Raw genomic sequence first — 25,369 nt, forward strand, 5'->3', positions numbered from 1 at the left:
AAGTGAATGAAAGTTTTAAAGCCAGTATGAGATTACTTTAAGTCAAGTCTCAAAGGGGCACTAATTTCACAAGAAGGTAATAAATTAACACTTTAGAAACATTATATATACTCAAAGGTGGGACATTCATGTAAAGTCATCAAAGAAGAAGGTAGACGGGCACCTGGAGTGGCTCAGTTGGGTTAAGCATCTGCCTTCGGGTCAGGTCATGATCTCAGGTCCTGGGATGGAACCCTGCTCAGTGGGGAGCCTGCTTCTCCCTCTCCCTCTGCCACTTCCCCTACTTGTGCTCCCTCTCACTCTTTCTCTCTCAAATAAATAAATAAAAATCTTAAAAAAAAAAAAAGGTAGAGATGGTGGATTCAAATAGAAGGCCAATGCTTAAGCTGCAGACTTGTGACTAGTGATGCAGCAAGTACGAGTAAATTCTCTAAAGAAAATAACAAGAGTTAAAAAACAAACAAGACAAAAGAAAACAGTAAGCAAAGGACTGAATCTCTAATACTAAATTAAGAAGATGGGAGAAACTATAATCAGGAAAGGAAGAAGTTCCCAAAGGACTTGAATCATGAAGCTAACAAAAATCAAAAGAGAGCAAAGGTTCAGGGAGAATTTTTTTTTAAAAAGATCTTATTTTTAAGTAATCTCTACACCCAGCATGGGGCTTGAACCCATAGCCCTAAGATCAAGAGTCACATGCTCTACGGACAGAGCCAGCCAGGAACCCCAGGGAGAATATTTATTATAGCAATAAAGGGGCTTGGGTTTTTTGTTTTGTTTTGTTGTTGTTACTTTGAAAGTCTGTGAATTACTAATCTTTTCTTTTTTTTAAGATTCTATTTATTTATTTGACAGGGAGACAGAAAGAGAACAAGCAAGGGGAGTGGCAAGCAGAGGGATAGGGAGAAGCAGGCTCAGGACCCTAGGATTGTGACCTGAGCCGAAGGCAGCCGCTTAACCAACTGAGCCACCCAGGCGCCCCAAATTACTAATCATTTAAAGAAGTAGCATTTCATTCCTTTTAGTCAATTTGAACTACAGAATATTTTCATCAAAAAATTAAATACAGCTGATAAACACCTCCAAGTGTATGAGAAAATACATATTGAATTATTTCAAGGCCTAATATTGTAGGTAGCCTTGGGATATTTATTCTACCTCAACTTCTATAATCACAAATATTCAAATCTTATGAACTCATCTTGAGCATCCAAAAAAACAATAAATAGAAATCACATTATTTTAGTAAGGAATTGTGGTCCATGTAATATAGCACAAGGTATATCATAATGAGATTTCATTAACTCAGAATTAGGAGCTTTTGGGAGGGATCTGAAATTTATTTCTGCTTAATAAACACTTTATCCCAGGACATTCCAGATAGAAACTATTAATATCACAATTCTAGAATTAGAGAACAGAAAAAGCTAGTCTAGACTAATTCCATTCACTGACTAGATAAATGAGAAAACTGAGACCCAAATTATAAATCAAGTGAAATGTTAAAAGTACTTTTGAGAAATATTTCAATGAAATTTAAGGTCTTTTATGGTGGTAAGTAACATGTATTTATATACACTTATACACGATTCCTATTTCTTCAAACTGATTTCAAAAGACGATCTATTAAGACCTGTTTCATCGGGCTGATCTGAACGAATACAGATGAAATACTGTACGTGAAATTTGTAATGTATTAAGAAATATGTAATCCAAAACTTTTATTAATTCTAAAGTGGTCTACTAGCCAATAAACCCCAAAAGTCAGATTTCACTGTATTCACACTTTTTAATAAGAGGTATAAGAGCATTTGTCTACCCTGTTCAAATTCAACAAATTCCTATAAGACTCCTAGTTCCAACTAATTAAGAAATGTGGACTAGACTGTGTTATAGCTCAAAACTTTAAGCTGTTTTCTACTAATTAACCACTTATTCCATAATTAAATCAATAGGTTCTACTTATAAAATAAACATAAGATTTTCATCAATGGATTTACTAGAATAATTTTAAAAAATAGCTACAATATAAAAAATTTTAAAGATTCCATCCAATTAGCTAATTTCAAGGCATGTTCCATTTTAATATTTTAGTAAATAATCATAAAGGCAAATCATGTAAACCTTAAAGATTTATCACATTAAGAACTTTTTATCAAATAAAATGTTTGTTAAAAATCTACATTGAAAACAATTGTTTATCTGAACATCACAGGCAGAAATATAATCATTGTCAAATCTTGAAACAAATGAAATTAGCTAACATCTATTACCATTAAATCACCACCATTAAAAAAAATCAGTATAAGGGTGTCTGGATGGCTCAATCGGCTAAGTGTCCGACTCTTGATTTCCACTCAGGTCATTATCTCAGGGTCATTAGATTGAGCCTCATGTTAGGTTCCATGCTGCATGTGGAGCCTGCTTAAGATTCTCTCTCTTTTGACAGTAAAAAACAATAACAACAACAACAAAAGATTCTCTCTCTCTTTGCCTCCCCCTCCTGTGCATGCACTCCCTCTAAAAATAAATAAAAATAAATTTAAAAGATCAGTATTAATTTTTACATAACAATACCTAATCTCAAACCCTTCCAACTAGATGGGTTGTGGAGTTCAAAATTTGTTGGATTTTATAAAGTTATATAGGGCATATATAGTGATAGCTGAATATGGTAACAGTGCATATATGACATATATATTACATGTAAAAGTACCTATGTTGCATGTAAACCTGTAGAATTTCTAAGCACCCTAAAATTACGCACATTAATATTTCTCTCACAAAACAAGACTATTCAGTTCATTTTAAGTTTTACTTTTTAAAAAGTTCATTTAGTCAGGTTTTCCTAGTGAATCATTAAAATATTCTGTTAGTACAAAACTATGTGAATTTCAGAACTACGTTTAAAGAAGAGTATACTGATAGGTATTTATCTGGCCAACAAAAACACAGAATAGAAATATACAACATTTATGGTATATGACCTAAAAACTAAAAGTTAATTTCTAGTTAATTTCTGAAATATTAATAATACCTCTTTCCTGAAACTTCTTTTCTCTATTTTCTTTCTTTCTTTTTTTTAAATTTTATTTGGGACACCTGGGTGGCTCAGTGGGTTAAGCATCTGACTTCAGCTCGGGTCATGATCCCAAAGTCTTGGGATCGAGTCCCCCGTTGGGCTCCTTGCTCAGCAGGGAGCCAGCTTCTCCATCTGCCTGCTTCTCCCCCTGCTTGTGTGCTCTCTCTCTCTGACAAATAAATAAAATATTTAAAAAAATAAAGATTTTATTTACTGATTTGAGAGAGAGAGTGCACGCACAAGCGCACAAGCAGGGGGAGAGGCAGAGGGAGAGGGAGTGGCAGACTCCCTTGCTGAACAAGGAGCCCGACGTGGGGCTTAATCCCAGGACCTTGGGTTCAATGACCAGAGCTGAAGGCAGATGCGTAACTGACTAAGGCACCCCCTGAAATTTCTTTTTAACTATAAGGGGTTTATAGATTCTTCCTGACATAAAAATTCAAAATGTTCTTTCTTATTTTTCATTATTTAGAAAGTTAGATATCTATATGTCCTACATGCATTAAAACAATTTTTCAAAGCTTTGGGATACATCAAGACACAAAGCAGAACATATCATCCTCCCTGAAAATCATCATTGAAGTTAATGACAACGGTATAAACGTCCTAACATCAAATAACAAAGACGACAAGAATGTCATGAAAATGCTCCTTACGTGTGCATTCCAAAAAAATGGAATGGAATTTTACCATGTGTATCAGTTAAAATGCTTTTAGTACCACAGAAAAAAACAAGACAAAGAGACATAAAATAAGTTTACTCTTCCAAAATGAAAAATCCTGTAGGTGAAAAATCCAACAGTGTATGTAGGCTTCAGAAAACAATCTGATCTGTTTGTCAGCTTTGTCTTCAAACTGGTTGACCTTAAAGCAGGAAAATGGCTGTGGCAATTTCAGCATCACACCCACACAATACTGTACTTAACTTCATTCTGATTGTACCTAATTATTTAGGGCCTATACCCATCAATGTAGCCAGAGGAATTCAACTACCTGATTATCTAAGGAATACCATGGCCCATGGTTTAGTCAAACACATAATAGATATTGGGGAAATAACCACCAAGATATACAATGCCATAGAAAAAAAAAAGAGATACTCAAAATTTATAGTAAATAGTAGTAGGTAATTGAGATGGTTAGTATAAATTAAAGTATTCACGAAATTTATGACATTCATTTATTTATCATTCAATGAACACCTAAGTAAATATTAGATACTGTATAAACACGTAAGGGGAAAGAAATGAGTATGAGTTTGAGAGTTGAAGACCTTCTTTGTACATAACTTGAAACTGTCAAAAAGTAATAAATCTATAAACATAGCCTATATGCTTGCTCTCAATTACATTGAAATATCTGGACATTTTTACTGTCAAATGCAATATCACTATATGAAGGTAAGAACAGAGTTCTCATGGTAAAATGTCTTTAGTTCAATTAAATTAAAAAATTTAATAAAATTAAATTTTAAATAAACTTAAAAAGTTTCTATTTTATTTTTTATTTTTTAAAGATTTTATTTATTTATTTGACAGAGAGAGACAAAGTGAGAGAAGGAACACAAGCAGGGGGAGCGGGAGAGGGAGAAACAGGCTTCCCACTGAGCAGGGAGCCCGATGCAGGGCTCAATCCCAGGACCCTGGGATCATGACCTGAGCTGAAGGCAGACACTTAGTGACTGAGCCACCCAGGCGCCCCAAAAAGTCTCTATTTTAAATTAATGGAACCAAATTATGTGCCAGAATATATATATGACAGGTCAAAAGAGGGAAAAAAAACACCTTTATTTAATTAATTTTACAAAGAAACATACAAATGACACCATTTATAGGGTGATTACCTTCTTTTAAAACAAGCTAAGTTAGTGGTTAAAACTGAAATGCACTGTTTACAACGTACCACCACAGCCACCATAGCCACCATAGATAGCTACAATTTACATATACTCCTTTTACTATACCAAAGTCTTTTGGGACCAAATACAACAATTCAAGAGAGGAGAAAAAAACAGTCTATGTACTCAAATCAGACATAAAAGTCCTTCTACCTACCAGCTAACCAATTTTCCTGACGGTTAACTCATCCAGGTCATACTGAGCAACGAAGTAAAAATTATTCATTCATTCATTCATTCATTGTGAATAGACCAGAAATTAGCATTATCAATATCGCAAGACCATTATAAATTTCAGACTTACCTAAAGACTTATCCTAACAAAATTTTAAGGGAATCAAATATTACCAACTCAACATGAAACTTAAATGAAAAAATAGCTAAGCAAAAACATAATAGGACTAAAAATGGAAAAGGCTTCCTTATAAACAAAATCACAGGTCACTTTAAACTTCCTAAACACAAAAATTTTCTTTATATTTAAGACCCATAAGATCTACAAAATAACTTTCATCTGCAGGTACATAGTTTAGAATTTTTGTTACTTTTGTGTATTGAAAAATGTGACATATTTTTTAAAAATACAAGGCGCCTGGGTGGCTCAGATGGTTAGGCGGCTGCCTTCGGCTCAGGTCATGATCCCAGGATTCTGGGATCGAGTCCCACATCGGGCTCCCTGCTCCTTGGGAGCCTGCTTCTCCCTCTGCCTCTCTCTCTCTCTCTCTCTCTCTGTCTTTCATGAATAAAGAAATAAAATCTTTAAAAAAAAATACACTTTAAACAGTTAGCTTGAAATAATGATGCAATCACCCTAAGCATCAAGGTGAGTGGGTAGATGACTAGATGGCTGAATAAATAAAAAAATAAAGAAGTACATACATACATACATAAATGGCTGATAGGTTACGGATGAGAAGTAAAACAAGCAAAAAGTAAATCAATTTTTGCAGATAAAATTATTCTTCATTATTGAGGTGAACCCAATATTATCACGAGGGCACTTAAAAAGTAGAAGGGAGGGGCAAGAAAATCAGAGGGAAAGGTGCCTAGACCAAGGAATGTGGGGTACTTCTAAAAGCCAGAAAAGGAAAAGACATGGATCTTGTCTAGGACCTTCAGAAAAGAACACAGTTCTACCATATCTTGATTTTACCCCATGTTAGACTTGTCATCTCCAGAACTATAAATAATCAATTTGTATTGTTTAAAACACCAACTTGTGTTAATTAACAGCAGTGACAGAACATTAATACACATAACTCTTAAAACATAAGATCAAAAATAAGAATGATTAACTTTTAAGATAAAGTATTCCCTAAACTATTTTCAAGTTCTGATAGTTACCCTTTCAAATCATGTGCCATAAATACAACTAAGATTTCTAATACATTTGCAGGTTCTAAATTACATATATTTAACTTTTAAAAAAAAACAAAAACACAAAAATACCCTAGTTATACCATCATTTTTCATATAATTCATAAAGCTTTTTAAAATTTATTCTCCAGTAATTAAAGTCTAAAAGGGGTGCCTGGCTGGCTCAGTCGGTGGAGCATGCAACTCCTGATCTCAGGGTTAGGAGTTCAAGCACCACCTTGGGTGTAGAGACTGCTTAAAAATAAAATCTTAAAAAAAAAAAAAAGTCTAAAAGGAGAATTACAGTATATTGATGCTAACCTGTTCTACATTTCATTTCATTTAATTTAGGGAATATGAACTAAAAAAAAAACAAGAAAGTTTGGGAATAACTCTAAAACTGTAGGTTCTAGGCTGAAAAAACTCAGTTACACCACATAAAAAAATTTTCAAATAAAGACTTGTAGACAAAGGAAAACTGTTGGAGGGGCATCTGGCTGGTTTTTCAGTCCCAAGAACAAGCAACCCTTGACCTTGGTGGTGTGAGTTCAAGTCTCACGTTGGGTGTAAAGATTACTAAAATAAAATTAATTTTTTAAAATTAGGAGAAACTGCTGGAGGTTCACATAGTTATGGTTCAAAATGCATTTTTATGTAAAATTTGTATATGGTGAAAAGCAGCTATTAAGTGCACAATTCAAGTTTTAATACATAAACCCCTATAACTATCAAGATATAAAACATTTCCATCACCTGAGAAAATTCATCCCTGTTCTTTCCTCTCTCCCACCATCCAGATATACTTTTCATTTTTAAATACCCAGCTTAATACTTTGCCTTTTACATATGTGATAAACATAAATCCATTCTTTATATCATTTAAATTTCCATGCAAGAAAGTTTTTAATATATTTAATTTTGATAACTTGGCTGTCACAAGTGATACTCATAATTTAAAATTGTTATTTCCCAATTTTCATTCATCTACTAAAACAAAATACTGTGGAAAACAAAATATCGTTCCAGGTTTGCTCTGAAATAATTTTAAAATGCTAAACCATAATCCAACTAGCTTCCACACAAAAGCCAAGACAATCATCGTATCACAATAAGAGAGATAAATTCAGCACATGCTTTTTACACAAAAAAACTTACTGAATTGACACGATCTGCAGAACCATTAAGATGAGAAATTTTTTAAAGATTTGCTTTTTCTTCTTTCCAGTAAGACTAACCAAGCAAAATCTTCAAAATCACCTTTATTCTGCTTAATTCCTATTAGAAATACCTATTAGCAAAACAAGCCTATTTTGCAATATCAAGTCAACATTAGTACCTGCCCAATGAAACCATATCATTGACTACAGTCATGAAACGGATTTACAAAAGCAGTCGGAAACCAAGAAAAATATTAAAATAGGTACGCACATGTATAGACAGATATTAAAGTGAATTTGGAAATGTAAACTCGCAGATATACAAAAGGAAAGAAAATATTACCATGTTTGAAGCTTTCAGTAAAAAATTAAATACCCCAAGGCACTACCAATAAATTTTGTGGATTATGTACTCGCAAATCAACCTTGAGAAGACTACTCAATGCCTAGCCTCTACTCCACCCCTTCCAACCTGTCCCCAAGTGAAAATGTCCTTGGAACACTATCAGAGGATATCCCGTCTCGAAATGGTGCACATTCCTACATTATTGAAAAAAAATATTGGCAGTATCATATGAAAGGAAAAGAAAGCAAAGAAAAAGACCCTTAAGGTTCGGCAGGGCATAACATTTTAATTTATAATACTTCTTGCTTCATTTACAATTGTATAAAACCCAGGATGAATTTTAAAACACTATTTACTTTCTAAAAATCCACAACCCCACAGGAAAAAAAACAAATGGAAGGAAGGAATGGAGGGAGGGATGGGTTAATTCTATGACCCTCCAAATCAAAAATTTTCATTTTCATCGTTTCCAATTAGAAATACAAGCATCTGTAGACAGAGGTTTCATCAAGATGCCACCACTCACACAGCCTTTGCCTGGAAAATACACACGAATCCCAGGACAGCCTGAAACACCATAGATGTGTCTCTTTCCTTTTCTCCCTCCCTCTCAGCAACCCTTACTGCCTAAGTTTTAAGTCTCTAAACCCTACACTAGTTAAGACTTTTTCAAGGAAAGAGATGTTGGTGAAGATGGCCCCCTACCGCCATGAGTGGTCTGTGTTCTGTCCGCCACCCCCACCTGCCCCAGCGGCACTGGCTCACAGCCCCGCCTTTCGGTAAGGTCTCCACGGCCACTGCGGGGGCGCCGAACCCCTCCCAGGCAGCGGCCAAGGGGCCTGGCGGGGCCTGGCGGGGCCTGTGCGGGAGCCTCGGGGGTCCCGCTCCGGCACCGCTCCCACCGGGGAAACTACTCACGAGGAGATGGGAGACCCCAGCAGGGGATGAGGGCAAAGCCGACGACGGCTCCAAAGAGGGGCGTGACCGCCAGCTGGCTGAGCTGCGGGAGGTGCCAGAGGTAACCAGACAAGGTGCTGCCAGAGACAGCAGTGCGGGCGTGGGCTGGGAGACTGAGGGGCACTCGCTCTCTTACCGCCAGGTCTGGATTGCGGCTGTCCCTGTGTGACACAGCTCGGATGACCCCCGCTCGCCAGCCCCGCAAGCAGCGTCCACTCTCTCGGCGCTCCGGCCGAGCCTCCTCGCCGACCGCCACACACAGGAACCGCTTCCCCACCAGTTCCAGCCGCTTCTCCACCGCCATAGCCATCACTGCTGAAGCTGCTGCTGCCTCCTCCACTGCGAGGGAACCAGCGAAACCCTGCTCCTACCGGCCGCCCATGCTGAGGAGAGCGGACTGGGGGACGGCCGCAGCCCCGCGAGCAAGCGAGTGCGGACTCGGGGGCGCACCGGACGCTCTGCCCAGAAGGGCACAGCGACCTCGGTCTCTCACACTCAACACTCCCCCAGACTCGCCGACTAGCTGCCTCTGACTGTAGCCACACACACACACACACACACACACACACACACACACACACAAACTGACAGAAATCCCCACACCCCCCGTCGCCGTCGGAAGCCCTGAGGCAGCCCCAGTCACTGCCGCCACCTCGCAGTGGACAGTACTACTCCGCCTCCCCATCCACTGGCAGGCTGCGAGCGCCGTGCGTCTCCTTCCGCCGGCGCGGGCGGGGGCAGGGAGCCTCGGGAAAGGGTCGGAGGAACCACCACAGACGGAAAGTAGTGCCCGACGACGCTGCCAAGGGGGCCGTGGGACCAGCCAGGCTAAGAAGTAAGGAGCGGGGTGGGAGAAAGGAATGCTCTCCCTTGGTAACACCATTAAGAGGATTTGAGGGTCACCTCGCTATTCGCCGCTCCCTCAAAAGTGTCTGTGGGGGAAGGGGGGGAGGAGAAAGTGAATCGTGCTGGTTCCACCCTGGGTCACAAAATAAACTCCAGCTAAACCCCGCATGTCCAGAGCAATGTTTTTCAGAACACATGGTGCGCGCCACCTGAGGTAGCCCAAATTTCGCCTGAAACAACAGTCCTAGCAGCAAAGCAGAGCAACACTTTCCACTGAAAACAAAGCAGAGCAACACTTTCCATTGAAAACAGTCATTGCAGAACAGTGCACGACTCCAAATGAAAATGAAGAAAACACTGTCATCCTTTCATCCTTCCTGTTTGCAACGATACTAATTACATTTCAGAGATTTACACCTCGCTACTGCTTTGTGGTAAAAATGTCAAACGCCCTGTTGAGGGCTTCTGTCAATGTCCCTAAAATCTACAGTTTCTGTGCCAATTTGAGTTCTTTCAGGACTAGCACATACCTCAAACTCACTAATCATAAACAAACAACAACAGGGAAAGGCTCCGGATTCAGTTATTATAGAGACTATCGTGGAAAGAAAAGGTTTTTAGCCAATCACAATTCAGTAAAATAAATTATGTTTACTTCCCGTCCAATCACAACAGGACTTTGTAGTCCCTACACATACAGATCCAATCCTTGAATTCTTCTAAAACAGAGCTATCTTCTACATGTCTGTGAGCAGTTCAATTTCAGACATACATTACAGTGTTTTTAAAAGGTAGTTTTAAAAATCCCAGTCCCGTATTGTTTTGTTTTGTTTTTCAGGGCCACTAATGACCAAAAATCCTTCTAGCCCAATGAAAATTTACTCTAAATTTTGGTTTCTAAAAAAAATAAACTTTGATTTCTTAGAGATTTTCCTAAACCTCTACTCCAAAAAAATTACCTTTTAAAAAATTATTATTATTTTGAGAGAGAGGCGGGTGGGGAGGCAGAGAGAGGGAGGGAGATAATCTTAAGTAGGCTAAACGTCCAGCATGGAGCCAAACCGCTGTCTCATCTCACAACCTGGAGTTCATGACCTGAGCCAAAATCAAGAGTGGGTTGCTTAACCAACTGAGCCACTCAGGCACCCCCTCCCAAAAATTACCTTTTTAAAGGAGTTTACATTAGTAATCTGAATGTTTAAAATAAACTTAAGGCTTTTATCTTTCTTGGAACACCCAAGCTGAGTTGTTTGAAGTAGAAAAAACAAGGCCACTGCAAAAAGGTTATAAAAGAAAATTACAAGGAAGACAGATTTTAATCATCATGATCTAATTCTGCTAAAGACCAAATAGGAAATTGTAATAGATAAAGGAAAACCATGTCCAGAAATGCATACTGGCAAGTTGAGAGAAAAATTTAATTTCACTTATGCAATTTTATTTCCAGGCCCACTCTTTTAGTGCATACTTAATCATCTTGAGAACTACAGACTAAGATTTCTAAAATCTCAACTTGAATTAAGGAGCCAGTAAAATAATCTGGTGAAAATAACCTAACATATGGAAGGAGAAAAAACTAAGATCTGCATTGATACCAAATTATCAATGATTTGCTTTGTCATCTTGAGGAGGACACAATTGTTAACGAAAATTGCCCGCTTCCTAGTCTCAGTGATATTCTAGAAGCAAGTGAGAAAATATAAATAGTCACTTAAGAGATGAAAATAACACTCTTATTACATAAATCCCACTCACTAAATTATATATTTGAAGTATTGATTGGTGGGATGCCTTACATAAAACTGCCACCTGATTTCAATTTTTATAGGTAAATTTCTAAATGGACTCCTAAGAGCCCTCACTACATGCTGAGTGCTATCCTTGGAAGTGCTCTGAAAAGCATGTAAATCCACCAAATCAATCAAAATATTTCAAGTGCAGAAGGCCATATATCTTCATAACCTTTTCAATCAAATGTCTTATATTCTTTTTTTTTAAGATTTTATTTATTTATTTGAGAGAGAGAGAATGAGAGAGAGCACGAGAGGGAAGAGGGTCAGAGAGAGAAGCAGACTCCCTGCTGAGCAGGAAGCCCAATGTGGGACTCGATCCTGGCACTCCAGGATCATGACCTGAGCTGAAGGCAGTCGCTTAACCAACTGAGCCACCCAGGCGCCCAAATGTCTTATATTCTTAGTACTGCATTCTAAATATTATTCTCTGAATCCCCTGAGTCTGGCTAATGACTACAAATTACAAGGAAAAAAAACACGAATTTGTAGATATTTTGCTTTTAGAGAAACTTGAAATATATTTTTTTTTAATGTAGAATAAAAAGGTCTTAAAGGATTTTTGTTTGCTTGCTGGCATTTTTTGCTTTGTTTCAAGGACTGTTTATACTGTTTTGCCAGCAAATCATAACTCTAAATAACATGGATTAAAATAAATTTTAAAGTCAGATTTGAAACCTTAGAATATTTGTTTGTTCAATTAGTTCCTTTACATCCTTTCTTTGCTTTTATAAAGATCCTCAGAAAATGCACTAGTCGATTTTTTTAAAAGTTATAGAATTTTTCACTATAGAGGCAGAGAGTGACACAAAAGTATTTAAAATGACTAAGTTTACTTACAGAAGCTGAAAAATTGAAAACAGACTAGATCTTATACTTTTTCCATCTCCACAGGTAATATTAACATAGGCTATTCATAACTGATTTATTTAGCACTTATTATGTGTCTCACATCCTGCAATTAAATACATACACCCCCCTCAATTCAAGCAAACCTCATACATCAAATATCTTTATATAAAAGACACATTGTGAGATTTTTTAAAAATCCACAAAAATTTATTCATAAAAACAATCTGTTTTATTTTTTAAAAAACGTGACCTACAAAGGAAGGAAATATATTCATTGTAATGATAAGGGTCATAATTACCCACTTAATTATCAATAATTAGTAGTTCATAAAGTTTAGTTTCAATAAGCAGTCTACTAGCTATAAATTTTTCACTTTTTGATTTGGCCAATTATCTACTCTCTTAAATACCAGTATTTTGTGTCACTATAAGTGTCTATTATAAACAACATAAAAAAACACAAAGGGAAAAAAGTTTAGTGCATGTATCTTACAATATTAACCATCATTTATGGGACACTTACTATGCCTCAGACACTAAGCTAAGTACTTTATACCTATAATCTTACTTTATTTATTTAAAAGATGAAGTTACTCGCCTAAGCATACACACATTCAGGAACTGGGATTCAAAATTAGGCCTTATGATTCCAAAGCAGCCTGCATTATGCTAAATTGTCACTTAAAAGAAACATGAAGGTCAGTCACCAAGTTGCCACCTCCTTATTAACATAGGCTATTCATAACTGATTTATTTAGCAATTATATGTCTCATATCCTGCAAGGTTCTAGAGATAGGGCCTGTCTTTTGAGTAGCTCACAGTGTAGGTGGAAAGAGACAATAGAAATGCTTCAGTTTGTTTATTTAAGGAAGCATCAACAGAATGGCATAAAAGATAAGTTTAGTGCATTTTAACAAATAATTTTTCAAATCTATTATAAGTTGGAGGCTTTTCTTAATTGTCAAATGTGATGACTGGATTGGGTTATGAGGTCTTAGACTTTACATACAGGCACATCTAGGAACTGTTAAAGTCAATATTACAATGAAGGAAGCCACGGTAACGTGTTTAATAAAGTACTTCTTCTGGGTGTGAAAAATAAAGTTTTAAAAATCAAAAATAATAATAAAAAAATAAAATAAAGGTAGCCAAAAATTTCAACTGAATTATACAAGTGGAAGACCAAGAATAGGATGGAAATAAGTTTATGTTACTGTGTTTATCACTAAACCTTAAATAACTTCCATTTAAGTATTTCCCTAAACACTTATTTTATTTTTTGAAGATTTTATTTATTTATTTATTTGAGAGAGAGACAGCAAGAGAGGGAACACAAGCAGGGGGAGTGGGAGAGGGAGAAGCAGGCTTCCCGCTGAGCAGGGAGCCCAGTGCAGGTGGGGCTGGATCCCAGGACCCTGGGATCATGACCTGAGCCGAAGGCAGACGCTTAATGACTGAGCCACCCAGGCGCCTCCCCCAAACACTTATTTAAACTGAAGTCCTTGATCAAAATTTATGATAATGATAACATAACTCAAATGTCACTTTCCCAAAGAAAGCCATCTCTGATTCCCAGCCTTAGAATCCCCCACTACGGACTTTCAAAACATTCTCCATTTGTCTTAGAGCTTATCACAACTGTATTTATACCATTTATTATATAATTGTTTTATATTTATCTCCGTTGGTAGAGTATAAGCTCTAATCTTTTCCACAACTATACTCCCAGTATCAACTAAGCTTTGTGCAGAGTAGATACTCCATAAATGGCATCAAATCAGTTAATGAATATAACAAAATGTGCCTTTTTATAAATCCAACCAAATTAAGAGGAACTTCAAGTCTCTAAATCAACACTCATAAATATGAGTTCTTGTTCTTCCTACAAAGTTATTCATTGCCTTTAAAATAACGGCTTCTACATATTATTTCATTTCATTATGGAGGTACAACATAAAGCCTTCATAAAACTTGGGCTTCCCAGAAAAGCACAGTTGTTCCTAAGGAACATTTCTAAAGAACAGACACAGATAAAGAGTTACAATTCACAAGAAAAACATTCATTGCATTACCTAAACGACCAATCTGAGGCAAACCCAAAAATGATCCTATGAGTATATATCCAAAACATCAATCTATTCTTAGTATTCTAAAGAGAACAATCTCAAATAATGTCTTTGATGAAGCCAACGTACAAACATAATTTCCTCAGTGTCCTCTTGATGCCATGTGGAGTGAGCAGGATAGAAAATGAAGAAAGGAAGGTAGAAAGGACAGGAAAGAGAGCAAAAAGCAATCTCCACTTGGCCTTTTAATTGCATGCTCTCTACATTTGTTACCCAGTTTCCAATTTATATTCTGGCTGAACAGGAACCTACCACTTTTTTTCAACATTTTCTTTTAAAAATGAAACTTTAGGGGCACCTGCGTGGCACAGTCCATTAAGTGCCTAGCTCTTGATTTCAGCTCTGGTCATGATCTCAGGGTGGGGGGAATGAGCCCCACATCGGGATCCACACTCAGCACAGAGTCTGCTTGGGATTCTCTTTCCCTCTCCCATCTCTCCAGCTCATGCTCTCTCGCTCTCTCAAATAAATAAATAAATCTTAAAAAACTGAAACTTTAATTTTTAATGATAAAAAATTTTTAAATTTAGAAATAATGCAAAAAACGTTGGAATTTTCCTAATCTGCTGAATGAGGAGCTACAAGCAAGAAGGAAATGAACAGCTGCCATTGAGCATTCAGCAAGGTCTTCCAGGGTGTCCCACAGAACTTTTTGTTTTTTTATCATCCCTCTCATAAATGCTTCAACTATTAACTACTATTAAAACATGCTACATGGCAGTCTGCATTTTGCAACTTCAACTATTATATTAGCTCTTTCATATATGAACAGGTTAGGTTCCTAAAGGGTTATGTTCCTATTGTTCTCCTAAGATTTTACTTAGCCACATGTTAGTTGTAGCAGAGCTTAAAGTACTAAAGAATGCTTCTGTTCATGTCCATGAAAGTAAGTTAAGGAAAAGAGCCTCTATTCCTACATTCAAGCTATAAATGAGGGAAAGTCAAAGTAAAATCTAAGCTAAAAATACTGACTCAAAACCTCAGCATGCTATCTATACTCCATCAATGTTCTTCCCCAAAGAGGCAACTAGATTCTACATAATGAAGGAACTTTATGATCAAGAACACACAGCTCTGAGGCACATTTCTCAAATTAATGGCATCTCGCTTCAAAGAAACAAAACAAAACAAGACCTAGCAGTAAAATATAGGGAATCTTTAGTCATTCTTTTCTTTGGCACGTTCTAGAAAAAGCCACATGATTACATATAATAAGATCTATAACATACAAAACATAAATATGCAATAAAAATAAATTATTCCTTATATATAAAGGAAAGCATTGTCTTCTAGCTCCACATATGCTTCAGTATTACAGATTATTTATTCAGTTAAAGAGAGTGTATAAAATAGTGTTCCAATTCCAAGGCCTATGTTCACAGAAGCTCACAGGAAGAGAGGCCTTAGAATTTTCCCTTAAAATCACAACTGACACATATGAAAACCAGACTTCAAAAAAAAGACCTTAACTACAAACTTAAAATTGAAATCAACATCCCCCAAACATTCTGCTACTCCAGGGCACATTTCTATATCACCCAAAATTAAATGGCCAAGAGAAATACTCAAAAGGCTAACCAACTTCACCTTTCACAAAATATACAAACACTTAGGTTAAAACTGGTCAATTCCCATTCCATATAGCCCTTTACAAATGGATGTTTTAAGATGTATATCCCAAATGTAGAAAATAAGAAATTAGCAGTCATATAATATAGTATAATCAAAGAGCAGGAGTCAAACAAGTCTAGGTTACTTCTACCACTAACTTTGAACAAACCACTTTGCTTCCCTAGGAATAATATATAACATGTAGAGGCTGATATAATCTTTAAGGTTCCTAAAAGCTTGCAATTAAGACTTCTGAATAATTCATCAAGTAGCAAAGTATCTTCTCCTGTCACATGGTAGTTTCAAAGCTGAAAAATATCAAAGGATTGACAAAAAGTAATCTTGCTTTAGGAAAACAAATGTGTTTGGCCAGAAAGGTTCTATCTCAAAGGTCTCACAGAAGATAAATATATCGATCATTAATACATATATACAAATAGTACAGGCCAAAGGACTTCCCAATTAAACAATTTTTAAACAGCATTGCAGAATTGCTTCCTTTGCTCTCCAAATTTGCTCTTAAAGCTATGATATTAATCTATCAGAACTAACTTCAAATGGAGGAATTTTTGAGATTCTCTGCATTACACATAAGCTTTGTATCTAAAACCTTTACCTTGCATGCCTTTATATTCTTTGTTTATAATACCTAAAAGTCCTTTTTTCAGCTATTCTAATTGCAAAAATTATCTTAAAATCAATTGTTTCATTTTTTATATCTAAATTTACATGGATGTTTATGTCCCCACTTGCAATTTGCTTTTAATATTCGTAAGTTTTAAATTTTTATACAAATATGCTAGTATCTTTATGTTTCAACCTTAAGTCATGCTTAGAATATATGTAGGTATTCTTCTATATTTTCTTCTAGTAGTTTTATAATTCAAATTTTTATAATTCTTTCAAAATTAGATGATACCCCTGATGGAGGGACAGGAAATACCCTGGCCCCAAACAATAGAGGTCTACTATTAGTGGGGAAAAAGCTGGATTACTAGTAAGAGAGGGAAACAGAGCCTGGCTACGATTAATGTTGGTCTACGACAAAAGATATGCTCCATGCCCACCACTGCAAGGCAAATCAGCTTCCAGTACAGAGAAAAAACAAAAGAGCACAGAGAGAGCCTCTCCGAAGTACAGATGTACAAGTAAGGCCTAAAGATATAGATGGAATAAAAAAACACTGAGTTAAAACTTTTCAGCAAATCAACCCCCACCCTTAAGCACAAAGTGATGATAGAAGTATTTAAAATTGATGATGCACTGAATGTAACCAAAGCAAAAAAAAAAAAACAACACATAAACCCAATCAACTCCAGGCAAGACTGATTCAACCCCACACACAAACAACTCAAACAACTTAGCAGAACAAGAGTCATAACCCTTTATTAACATAAATACTATATACTTCAATCTCTACTATCCTGCAAATGATGGCTGGCATTCAATCAAAAAGCATAAGCCTGGCCACAGGGGTGATTTCCCTGGTCTCCAAGGTGTAGTGCATACATATTGAAGTTACACTGCCTTTTCTATAAGTTGTATAAAAACATCTCCTTAAATTCTTTTGTTTGCATCATTCCTTCGGTAAACCACCCTCACCCTCCCAAAATTATAAGCTACACAAAATTTCAAGGGCAAACAAATCAGTCAGGAGACAAAATAGTCTCAGGAGACAAAATAGTCAACAGAAGCAGACTTAGACATAACTAAAATGTTGGAACTATCAACCAGTGAATTAAAATGTTGGAACTATCAACCAGTGAATTAAAATAATTATTAATAATAATAATGAAGGATCAAATGGAAAAGGCAAACAATAGGTATGATCAGATGGCAAATATCATAGGTAGAAACCACAAGAGTTGAACAGAAAGGCTAAAAGAGTCAATCTGAAATGCTAAAGAATGAGAAATGCAGTAACAAAATTTTAAAAAGCCTTTGACAGGTTCAGCAACAGACTTGACACAGCTGAGGAAAGAATCAATGAACTTGAATATAGGTCAAGAGAGATTATCAAAGCTGAAACTAGATAGGAAAAAGAGTGGGAGAAAATCTACACAAACAGGACAGGAGGGAACAGTTTCCAACTCATTTTATGAGGCCAGCATTACCCTGAAAACAAAATCAGACAAAGGAATCACAAGAAAAAAACTACTATGGATCATTACCCTTCACAGATGCAAAAATCCTCAACAAAATATTAGCAAGTCAAATTCAGTAACTTGAAAAAAAGATAAAATACCACAACCAGTAGGGATTTATCCCAGGAATACAAGTTGAATCAACATTAAAAGATCAATCAGTATAACTCATCAGGTCAACAAATAAAGAAGAAAAATATGATGGCATGAACAAATGCAAAAACTAAGCATTTAAGAAAATCCAACCCCATTCATGATAAACTTAGAGCACATCAGGAATAGAAGGGCACTTATATAACCTGATGAAGTGCATATACTAAAAACTTACTGCTAACATCATAGTTAATAATAAAAGACTCAATGTTTTCCCCTAAAGATTCAGAAGAAGGACATCAGCTGTCACCACTCCTATTTAATAACACACTCAAGATCTAGAAAGTACAGTAAGACAAAAAAAAAAAAAAGAAATAAAAGGCATACAGATTGAAAAGGAAAAAATAAACCTGCCTCTATTCACAGATGGAATGATTGTCTATGTCCATTCACAAAGAATCTTCAAAAAAAACCTCCTGGAGCTAATAAGTGAGTTTAGCAAGGTTGCAAGATTCAAGATTACTATGCAAACATCAATTATATCTCTATACACTGGGGGAGAAAAGGAAAATCCAAACTTAAAAACAGTACTATTTATAATAGAGCCAGAAAACATAAAAATATGTATAAATGTAATAAAATATATGAAAGATCTCTATGCTGAAAACTACAAAGTATTTTTTTTAAAGATTTCATTTATTTATTTGACAGAGAGAGACACAGCGAGAAAGGGAACATAAGCAGGGAGAGTGGGAGGCTTCCCACGGAGCAGGGAGCCCAGTGCAGGGCTCGATCCCAGGACCCTGGGACCATGACCTGAGCCGAAGGCAGATGCCTAACGACTGAGCCACCCAGGCCTCCCAAAAACTACAAAGTATTGATGAATGAAGATCTAAATAAGTGAACTGATATACCATGAGCATGTATTTGAAGACTCAGTTCTCCCCAAATTCATCTACAAATTCAAAGTAATCTCAATCAAAAGAACAGCTATTTTTTTTTACGTTGACATCAATGAGTTGATTCTAAAATCAACAAAGTAAGTAAGGCAAAGGAACTGGAACAGCCAAAACAATTTAAAAAGAAAAAATTGGAAGACATACTATCTTATCTCAGGGTTATCCTATAAAGATACATTAATCAACTCAGCATGACATCAGCAAAAGAATAAATAGATGAATAGAAAAAATAGAGTCCAGAAACAGACCCATACATACATATGGGCAATTGATTCTTGACAAAAGTAAAAATGCAGTTCAGTGGAGAAAGGATGGCCCCATCAAAAAGTGGTCCTAGAACAATTAGATATCCATGTGCCCCCCAAAATATCTCACTCCATATACTAAAATTAACTCAAAATGATAGACCTAAATGTAAAATATAAGACTAAAAAAGTCCTAGAAGAAAACATAAAAAACTTCATGACACTGGGCAAAGATTTTTAAAATCTATAAAATTTATAAAATTAAACATTAAAATTAAAAACTCTTCTCCAACGGTTACAGATGGGGAGAAAATATTTGCAAAATACCCATCTGATAAAAGACTGGTATCCAGAATATTTAGAGATCTCTCAAAACTCAATAATAAAAATTTTAATGGGCAAAAGATTTGAACAGACACTTCATCAAGTAAGATATATGAATGGCATCATAAGCACATGAAAAGACATTCAACATCATTAGTCATCAGAGAAATGCAAAGCACAACTATTTGTGTGAGATACTATTACACATCTACCAGGATGACTAAAACTAAAAGAAAAATAAAACTGCCAATACTAAATATTGAGTATGAGTAGGGCGCCTGGGTGGCTCAGTTGGTTAAGCAACTGCCTTCTGCTCAGGTCATGATTCTGGAGTCCCGGGATCGAGTCCCATATTGGGCTCCCTGCTCAGCAGGGAGTCTGCTTCTCCCTCTGACCCTCCCCCCTCTCATGCTCTCTCTCTCTCTCTTTCTCTCTCTCAAATAAATAAATAAATAAAATCTTTAAAAAAAATAAATATTGAGTATGAGAAGCAGTTGGAACACTCATAGCGTGGTAGCTGGGAGGAATGCAAAATGGTACAACCACTTTGCAAAAGAGTTTAGTAGTTTCTAACACAGTTAAACAGACACTTTTCATATAACCCAGCAATCCGACTCTTAGTTATTTACTCAAGTAAAATAAAAACCTATGTTCACACAAAAAACCTATACCCTGTAGCAATTTTATTTATAATTGCCAATAGCTGGAAACAACCAGCTCAACTGGAGAATTAACAAACTTCAAATGCTACTGAACAATAAAAAAACTGAGTACTGGTACTAGCAATAATATGGATGAACCTCTGGAGTTCAGGGATCCCCAAAGCCATCCTTAGGTTCAATGATTCACTAGAAACTCATGAAACTCAAAAGAGCCGTTTTATTCAGGGTCACAGTTTGTTATAGCAAAAAGATACAGATTAAAACCAGTAAAGGGAAGAGGGATATAGGACAGGGTCCGGGAGACACCAAGCTTCCAGTTGTTCTCTCCCAGCAGAGTTGTGGAGACAGCATGCCCATCTTCCAGCAAGAATGTATTACAGCATGCATGGAGTACTGGCAACCAGGGAAACGCAGCTGAGGCGTGGTGTCGAGCATTTTTATCAGGGGTCTGACATGTAGGTAGGGCTGACCATCTGCACAACCAACCTTAGCCTCCAACTCCGCCAGAGGTCAAGCTGATACCACACTGCACAAAGTCTCCACCACCTTGTCAGCCACACTGTCAGCATAGACAATATGAGGTGGCCAAAGTCCCTTAAGTAGGCAAAGACACTCTTATCAGGCAGGATATTCCAAGGGCTTAAAGGTTACCTCCCAGGAGATGGGCAAGGGCCAAACCTTAGGCAGCTGAGTTGCCTATTCTTTGAGCAACTGAGGTATTTTTACTCAAAACAACATTTCTGACACCAAATGTATCAGTTTTTTTCCTCACACCATCTAATTCTCTAACCCTGATACCACCAGGCATCCTACAATTCATTTCAATTCTGACAATAACAACTCAGTCAGCATCAGACTCCTCAGGCTTTTGGGTCAGTCCCACAAGACTGCCTTCACTTCAGATGGCATTCACAAGTATTGGGTCCCCAGGTTACACATACTTCTGTTTGACTTGGCTACAAGTTGGAGATGAAACTCCATCTCCCTTTCAGTTCAATAATTCGCTAGAACAGCCCATAAAATTCCAAAGAACACTTTTTTTTACTATTACCAATCTATTACAAAAGATACAAACAAAGACCCAGATGAGAAGGTACGCAGGGCAAGGTCCATATGGGTCCAAAGAACAGGAACTTCGGTTTCCACTGAGTTGGACTATGCCACCCTATCAGCAAGTGGATATGTTCACCAACTGTGAAGATCTCCAAACCCCATTGTTTAAAGGGTTTTATTTAGGCTCTATTACATAGGCACAATTGATTAAATCACTGGCCACTGACAACTGATCTCAATTGCCAACCATTCTGTCCTCCATGAAGGTCAAGGGGTGGGGATGAAAGTGCCAACCCTCTAATCACATGGTTAGCAACCATGTGGCAACCAACTATCATCCTGAAGCTATGAAGGGGCCCATCAAGAGTAACCTCATTAGTATAAACTCAGGAATGATTAAAAATGCTTTGTTATGAATAACAAAAGATTTTCCTTTCAGGAAATTACAGGGTTTTAGGAGCTCTGTACAAGCAACCAGGGACAAAGACCCAACATGTATTTCTTATTATGTCACAAGAATGCTATTCCTTTTACTGCACAACTTCAAATGCATTATACTAAGTGAAAGCAACCAAACCTAAAGGGCTACAAAGTTTATGATTCCATTTATATGATATGGCTGAAAAAGAGAGACTACAGAGCCTGAAAGTAGATCAGTGATTGCCAAGGTCTGCAGTGTGGGAGCAGGGCTTGTCTACCAGGGGCACAAGATAACATTCTTTCTTGATTGTGATGATAGTTATACAAATACATGTGTTTATCAAAACTCATAAAACAATGATTTTTACTGTTTGTGAGTTATACCTTGATTAACCTAAGACAATCAGTAATAACAGATTCATTCACCTGAAGCAATTTCATCTCCTAAAAATGATACATACAAACGTTATGTGAGCAACAAGACAAATGCCCTTGCTAAGTGAAAAGCAATGGAAAACTGTATCTCTGCTTTATCATACTTTATAAAACTTATGCATGCACACAGCCAAAGGAAAACATTTTGATACATTGCCTACCAGGATTATGGGGTGACAATTTTTGATTAATGTTTTCTGTATAATAACAAAATAACCTACAAAAAATGTTTTATAACAGGTAATAGCATAATACTGGTAGGCAAGAAATTCTAAAATGACCCCGAAGGCCCATGCCCTTGTATAATCCTCTCTCTTTGAGTGTAAGTGGGACTTGGCAACTTGTTTCTAACAAATGGAATAGGGCAAAGGGAATGGGCTATCACTCCCATGATTATATTATTTCAAATGGCAAAGGTGAAAAGATTTTGCAGATGTAATTAAGGTCCCTAACTGGCATTCAATTAATCAAAGAGGAAATTTTCCTGTATGGACCTACCTAATAAAGCTAAGCCCTTTAAAAGAGAGTCTAGAGGTCAGAGACTTTCCTCTGGCCTTGAAAAGGCAAGCTGTCCTAAGTTCCACCAGTAGAAGGAAATGAATTCGGCTAATAACCATGTGAGCTTGGAAGAAGATCCAGAGCCTCAGTGAAACCTCAGCCATGGCCAACACTTCAGTTTGTAGCCTTGTGAAACCTTAAGTAGAGGACTCAGCTTAAACTGCGCCCAGACTCCTGATCTATGGAAATTATGAGATAATAAATCTGTGTTGTTTTAAACTGCTACTGCAATTTGTTATACAGCAATAGAAAACTAAACCAGTAATTAAGATTATCTCCTAGAGTCTTGGCTTTATCCACAGGCACTCCCTTGGCTCATCTCAAATTAGAGGTAATGTCCTGTTCTTGTTAGTCATTTCAATTTTCAAAAAAGAATGTAAACTTTAACATAGCTTCACTGAATAATGGCTCAAATTTAATCAGTAACACAGATGATCTGTATTTCAGACAGTTGCCAGGAAATATAATCTCAAATTCACTGCTGTCCAATACCCAGGAAAGCTCCGCATAAAACAATGTTTATGGAGAACTGTACACAGGATACTTTATACAGTCCATCTAGTTACTCTAACACAGATTCTTTGGGGAGAGGGAAAGGGTATTAATATCAATATCTCTGAGGAAGTAAATGGCTACAGTATTTTAAATGCCTATTTTAATACACTTTTACATTTAAAAAGACTTGTTTTTAAGTCAAACCACAGAAAACAAAATTCAATAAAATTTTCTTGGCCAACTGGAAGAGCTATAAGGAAATGTATCCATTATATTAACTAATTTGCAAAAGAGGGCTAGGGAAAGAAGTCATAACAGAAATGGAGGGGAGGAGAGACGAATGGATAGGAAGTTTTTGTGTTTCTCTAAGTTTTATTTCATTTCTGTAGTTTTTATTTTATTTATATTTTTTTAAGTAAACTCTACCCCCAACATCGGGCTCAATACATGACCCTGAGATCAAGCGCCACACACTCCACAGACTGAGCCAGCCAGGTGCCCTGTTTCTCTAAGCTTTTAAAAGAGAGGAATAAGACCTGTAATGAATTCTACTGGGGAACCCTACACAGCTTGGAGCAAGGTTTCCAAAATGTATCATAATGGTTTGCCATAAAGCTGGTTTCACTGGAATTAACCATGGATGGTATTCCACTACCCATTTTGATGAATGCTACGAAAAAAATAGATTCTATTTATAGAAGAGATGTAATTTTAAATGCTTTTAACAATATATTATATGGTGTCCTCAAGAACACTATGAAGGAAAACTTTTTGGTCTTAATAGGAAGAATCATGCTTTTCCCTAGCAGGTGCTTTTTATCATATAGACACTATATTATTGACCCAGCTTTCTTCCTGTGTAGGTTGCTAGAAACCTTCATGCTACACATTTTTTAGGTTTTCATTTTCTCAACTTTTGGTCTGAAAATTTTCAAACATTCACATAAGTAAGGAGATAATTGTAGAGCAAATGCCCACGTAACTCAGAAATGTCTCATTATCTCAGTTCTCCCATTCTACAATTTTTCTCTCTTCTGGGGGGAAGGCAGGATTGGAGTATTTTATAGCAAATCCCAGACATCATATCATTTCACCCATATGTAGTAAAGAATGTATCACTATCATTTAAAGCCTTTTCTTTAAATTGACCCTACAATGCCATTATCACATCTGACAAAATTAGCAGTTCCTCAAAATCATTTAATATGTACTTTATATTCAAATTTCAATCATCTCAAAAATGAAATTCTAACTTGGCTTTTCTAAACCAGGAACAAAACCAAGAACCATACATTGTATCTGATTAATATATCTCTTTAAATCTCGCTAATCTGTAACAAGTGATTTGTCTTGTAGAATTTATCACATCCTAAATTTAGCTATTTCCTCCTAGATGTTAACATACTCCTCCATTCCCCATATTTCCTGTAAACTGTAGTAAGATCTAGAGACATGATTCATACCTTTTGGCAAGAATACTTCCATGGGTGATACATGTATTTTCCTAATCCATCACATTCGGACACACATGATGTCTTGCTGTCCCACTTAAAGTGATATTCATATTGGTTACTGTATTAAAGTGTTGCCAGCCTAATTCACTCAATGATCATTCTCCAGTATTTACTTAGAGGTTACCCAAATGGGATTTGCTAATTCTATCATTCCATCTGCACTTATTATCTGGAATTCTTCTAAAAAAGACTTTACCTAATTAACTATTTGGTTGTCTTACAATACAGTTTACACAGGAAAAACTATATAAATTCTTGATTCTTTTCCATTTATAAATTCTCAAAATAATGAATTGGTGATCTAGCACCTTCCAAAGCTATAATACCTATCTATTACTATCAATTTCTTTTTGTCCTTCTAACTTTTAAATTGTGTTATCTTGCAGAATTCTATGGAAATAGACATGGTGATAATATATTGGGAATTCTCTGGACAGATTCCTGAA

General features: G+C 36.5%; 1 protein-coding gene across 4 annotated transcripts in view; it reads right to left on the minus strand.

The window, feature by feature from the left end:
• Window positions 1-25,369, minus strand: part of JMJD1C (jumonji domain containing 1C) — a 333,639-nt gene that overhangs the window by 261,121 nt on the left and 47,149 nt on the right. The window contains exon 1 of one of the 4 annotated variants that reach the window (XM_027590272.2): window positions 8,932-9,411. The exons of 1 other annotated variant lie outside the window; for it this stretch is intronic. In XM_027590272.2, the coding sequence (XP_027446073.1) occupies window positions 8,932-9,105 (174 nt within the window). In that variant the 5' untranslated portion in view covers window positions 9,106-9,411. Of the gene's footprint in view, window positions 1-8,931; window positions 9,734-25,369 lie in introns of those variants that run through there. 2 more of the 4 variants (XM_027590282.1, XM_027590332.2) reach the window with 2 other exon arrangements.

This window comes from Zalophus californianus, chromosome 15 (assembly GCF_009762305.2).
Source record: "Zalophus californianus isolate mZalCal1 chromosome 15, mZalCal1.pri.v2, whole genome shotgun sequence".
Classification (NCBI taxonomy): domain Eukaryota; kingdom Metazoa; phylum Chordata; class Mammalia; order Carnivora; family Otariidae; genus Zalophus; species Zalophus californianus.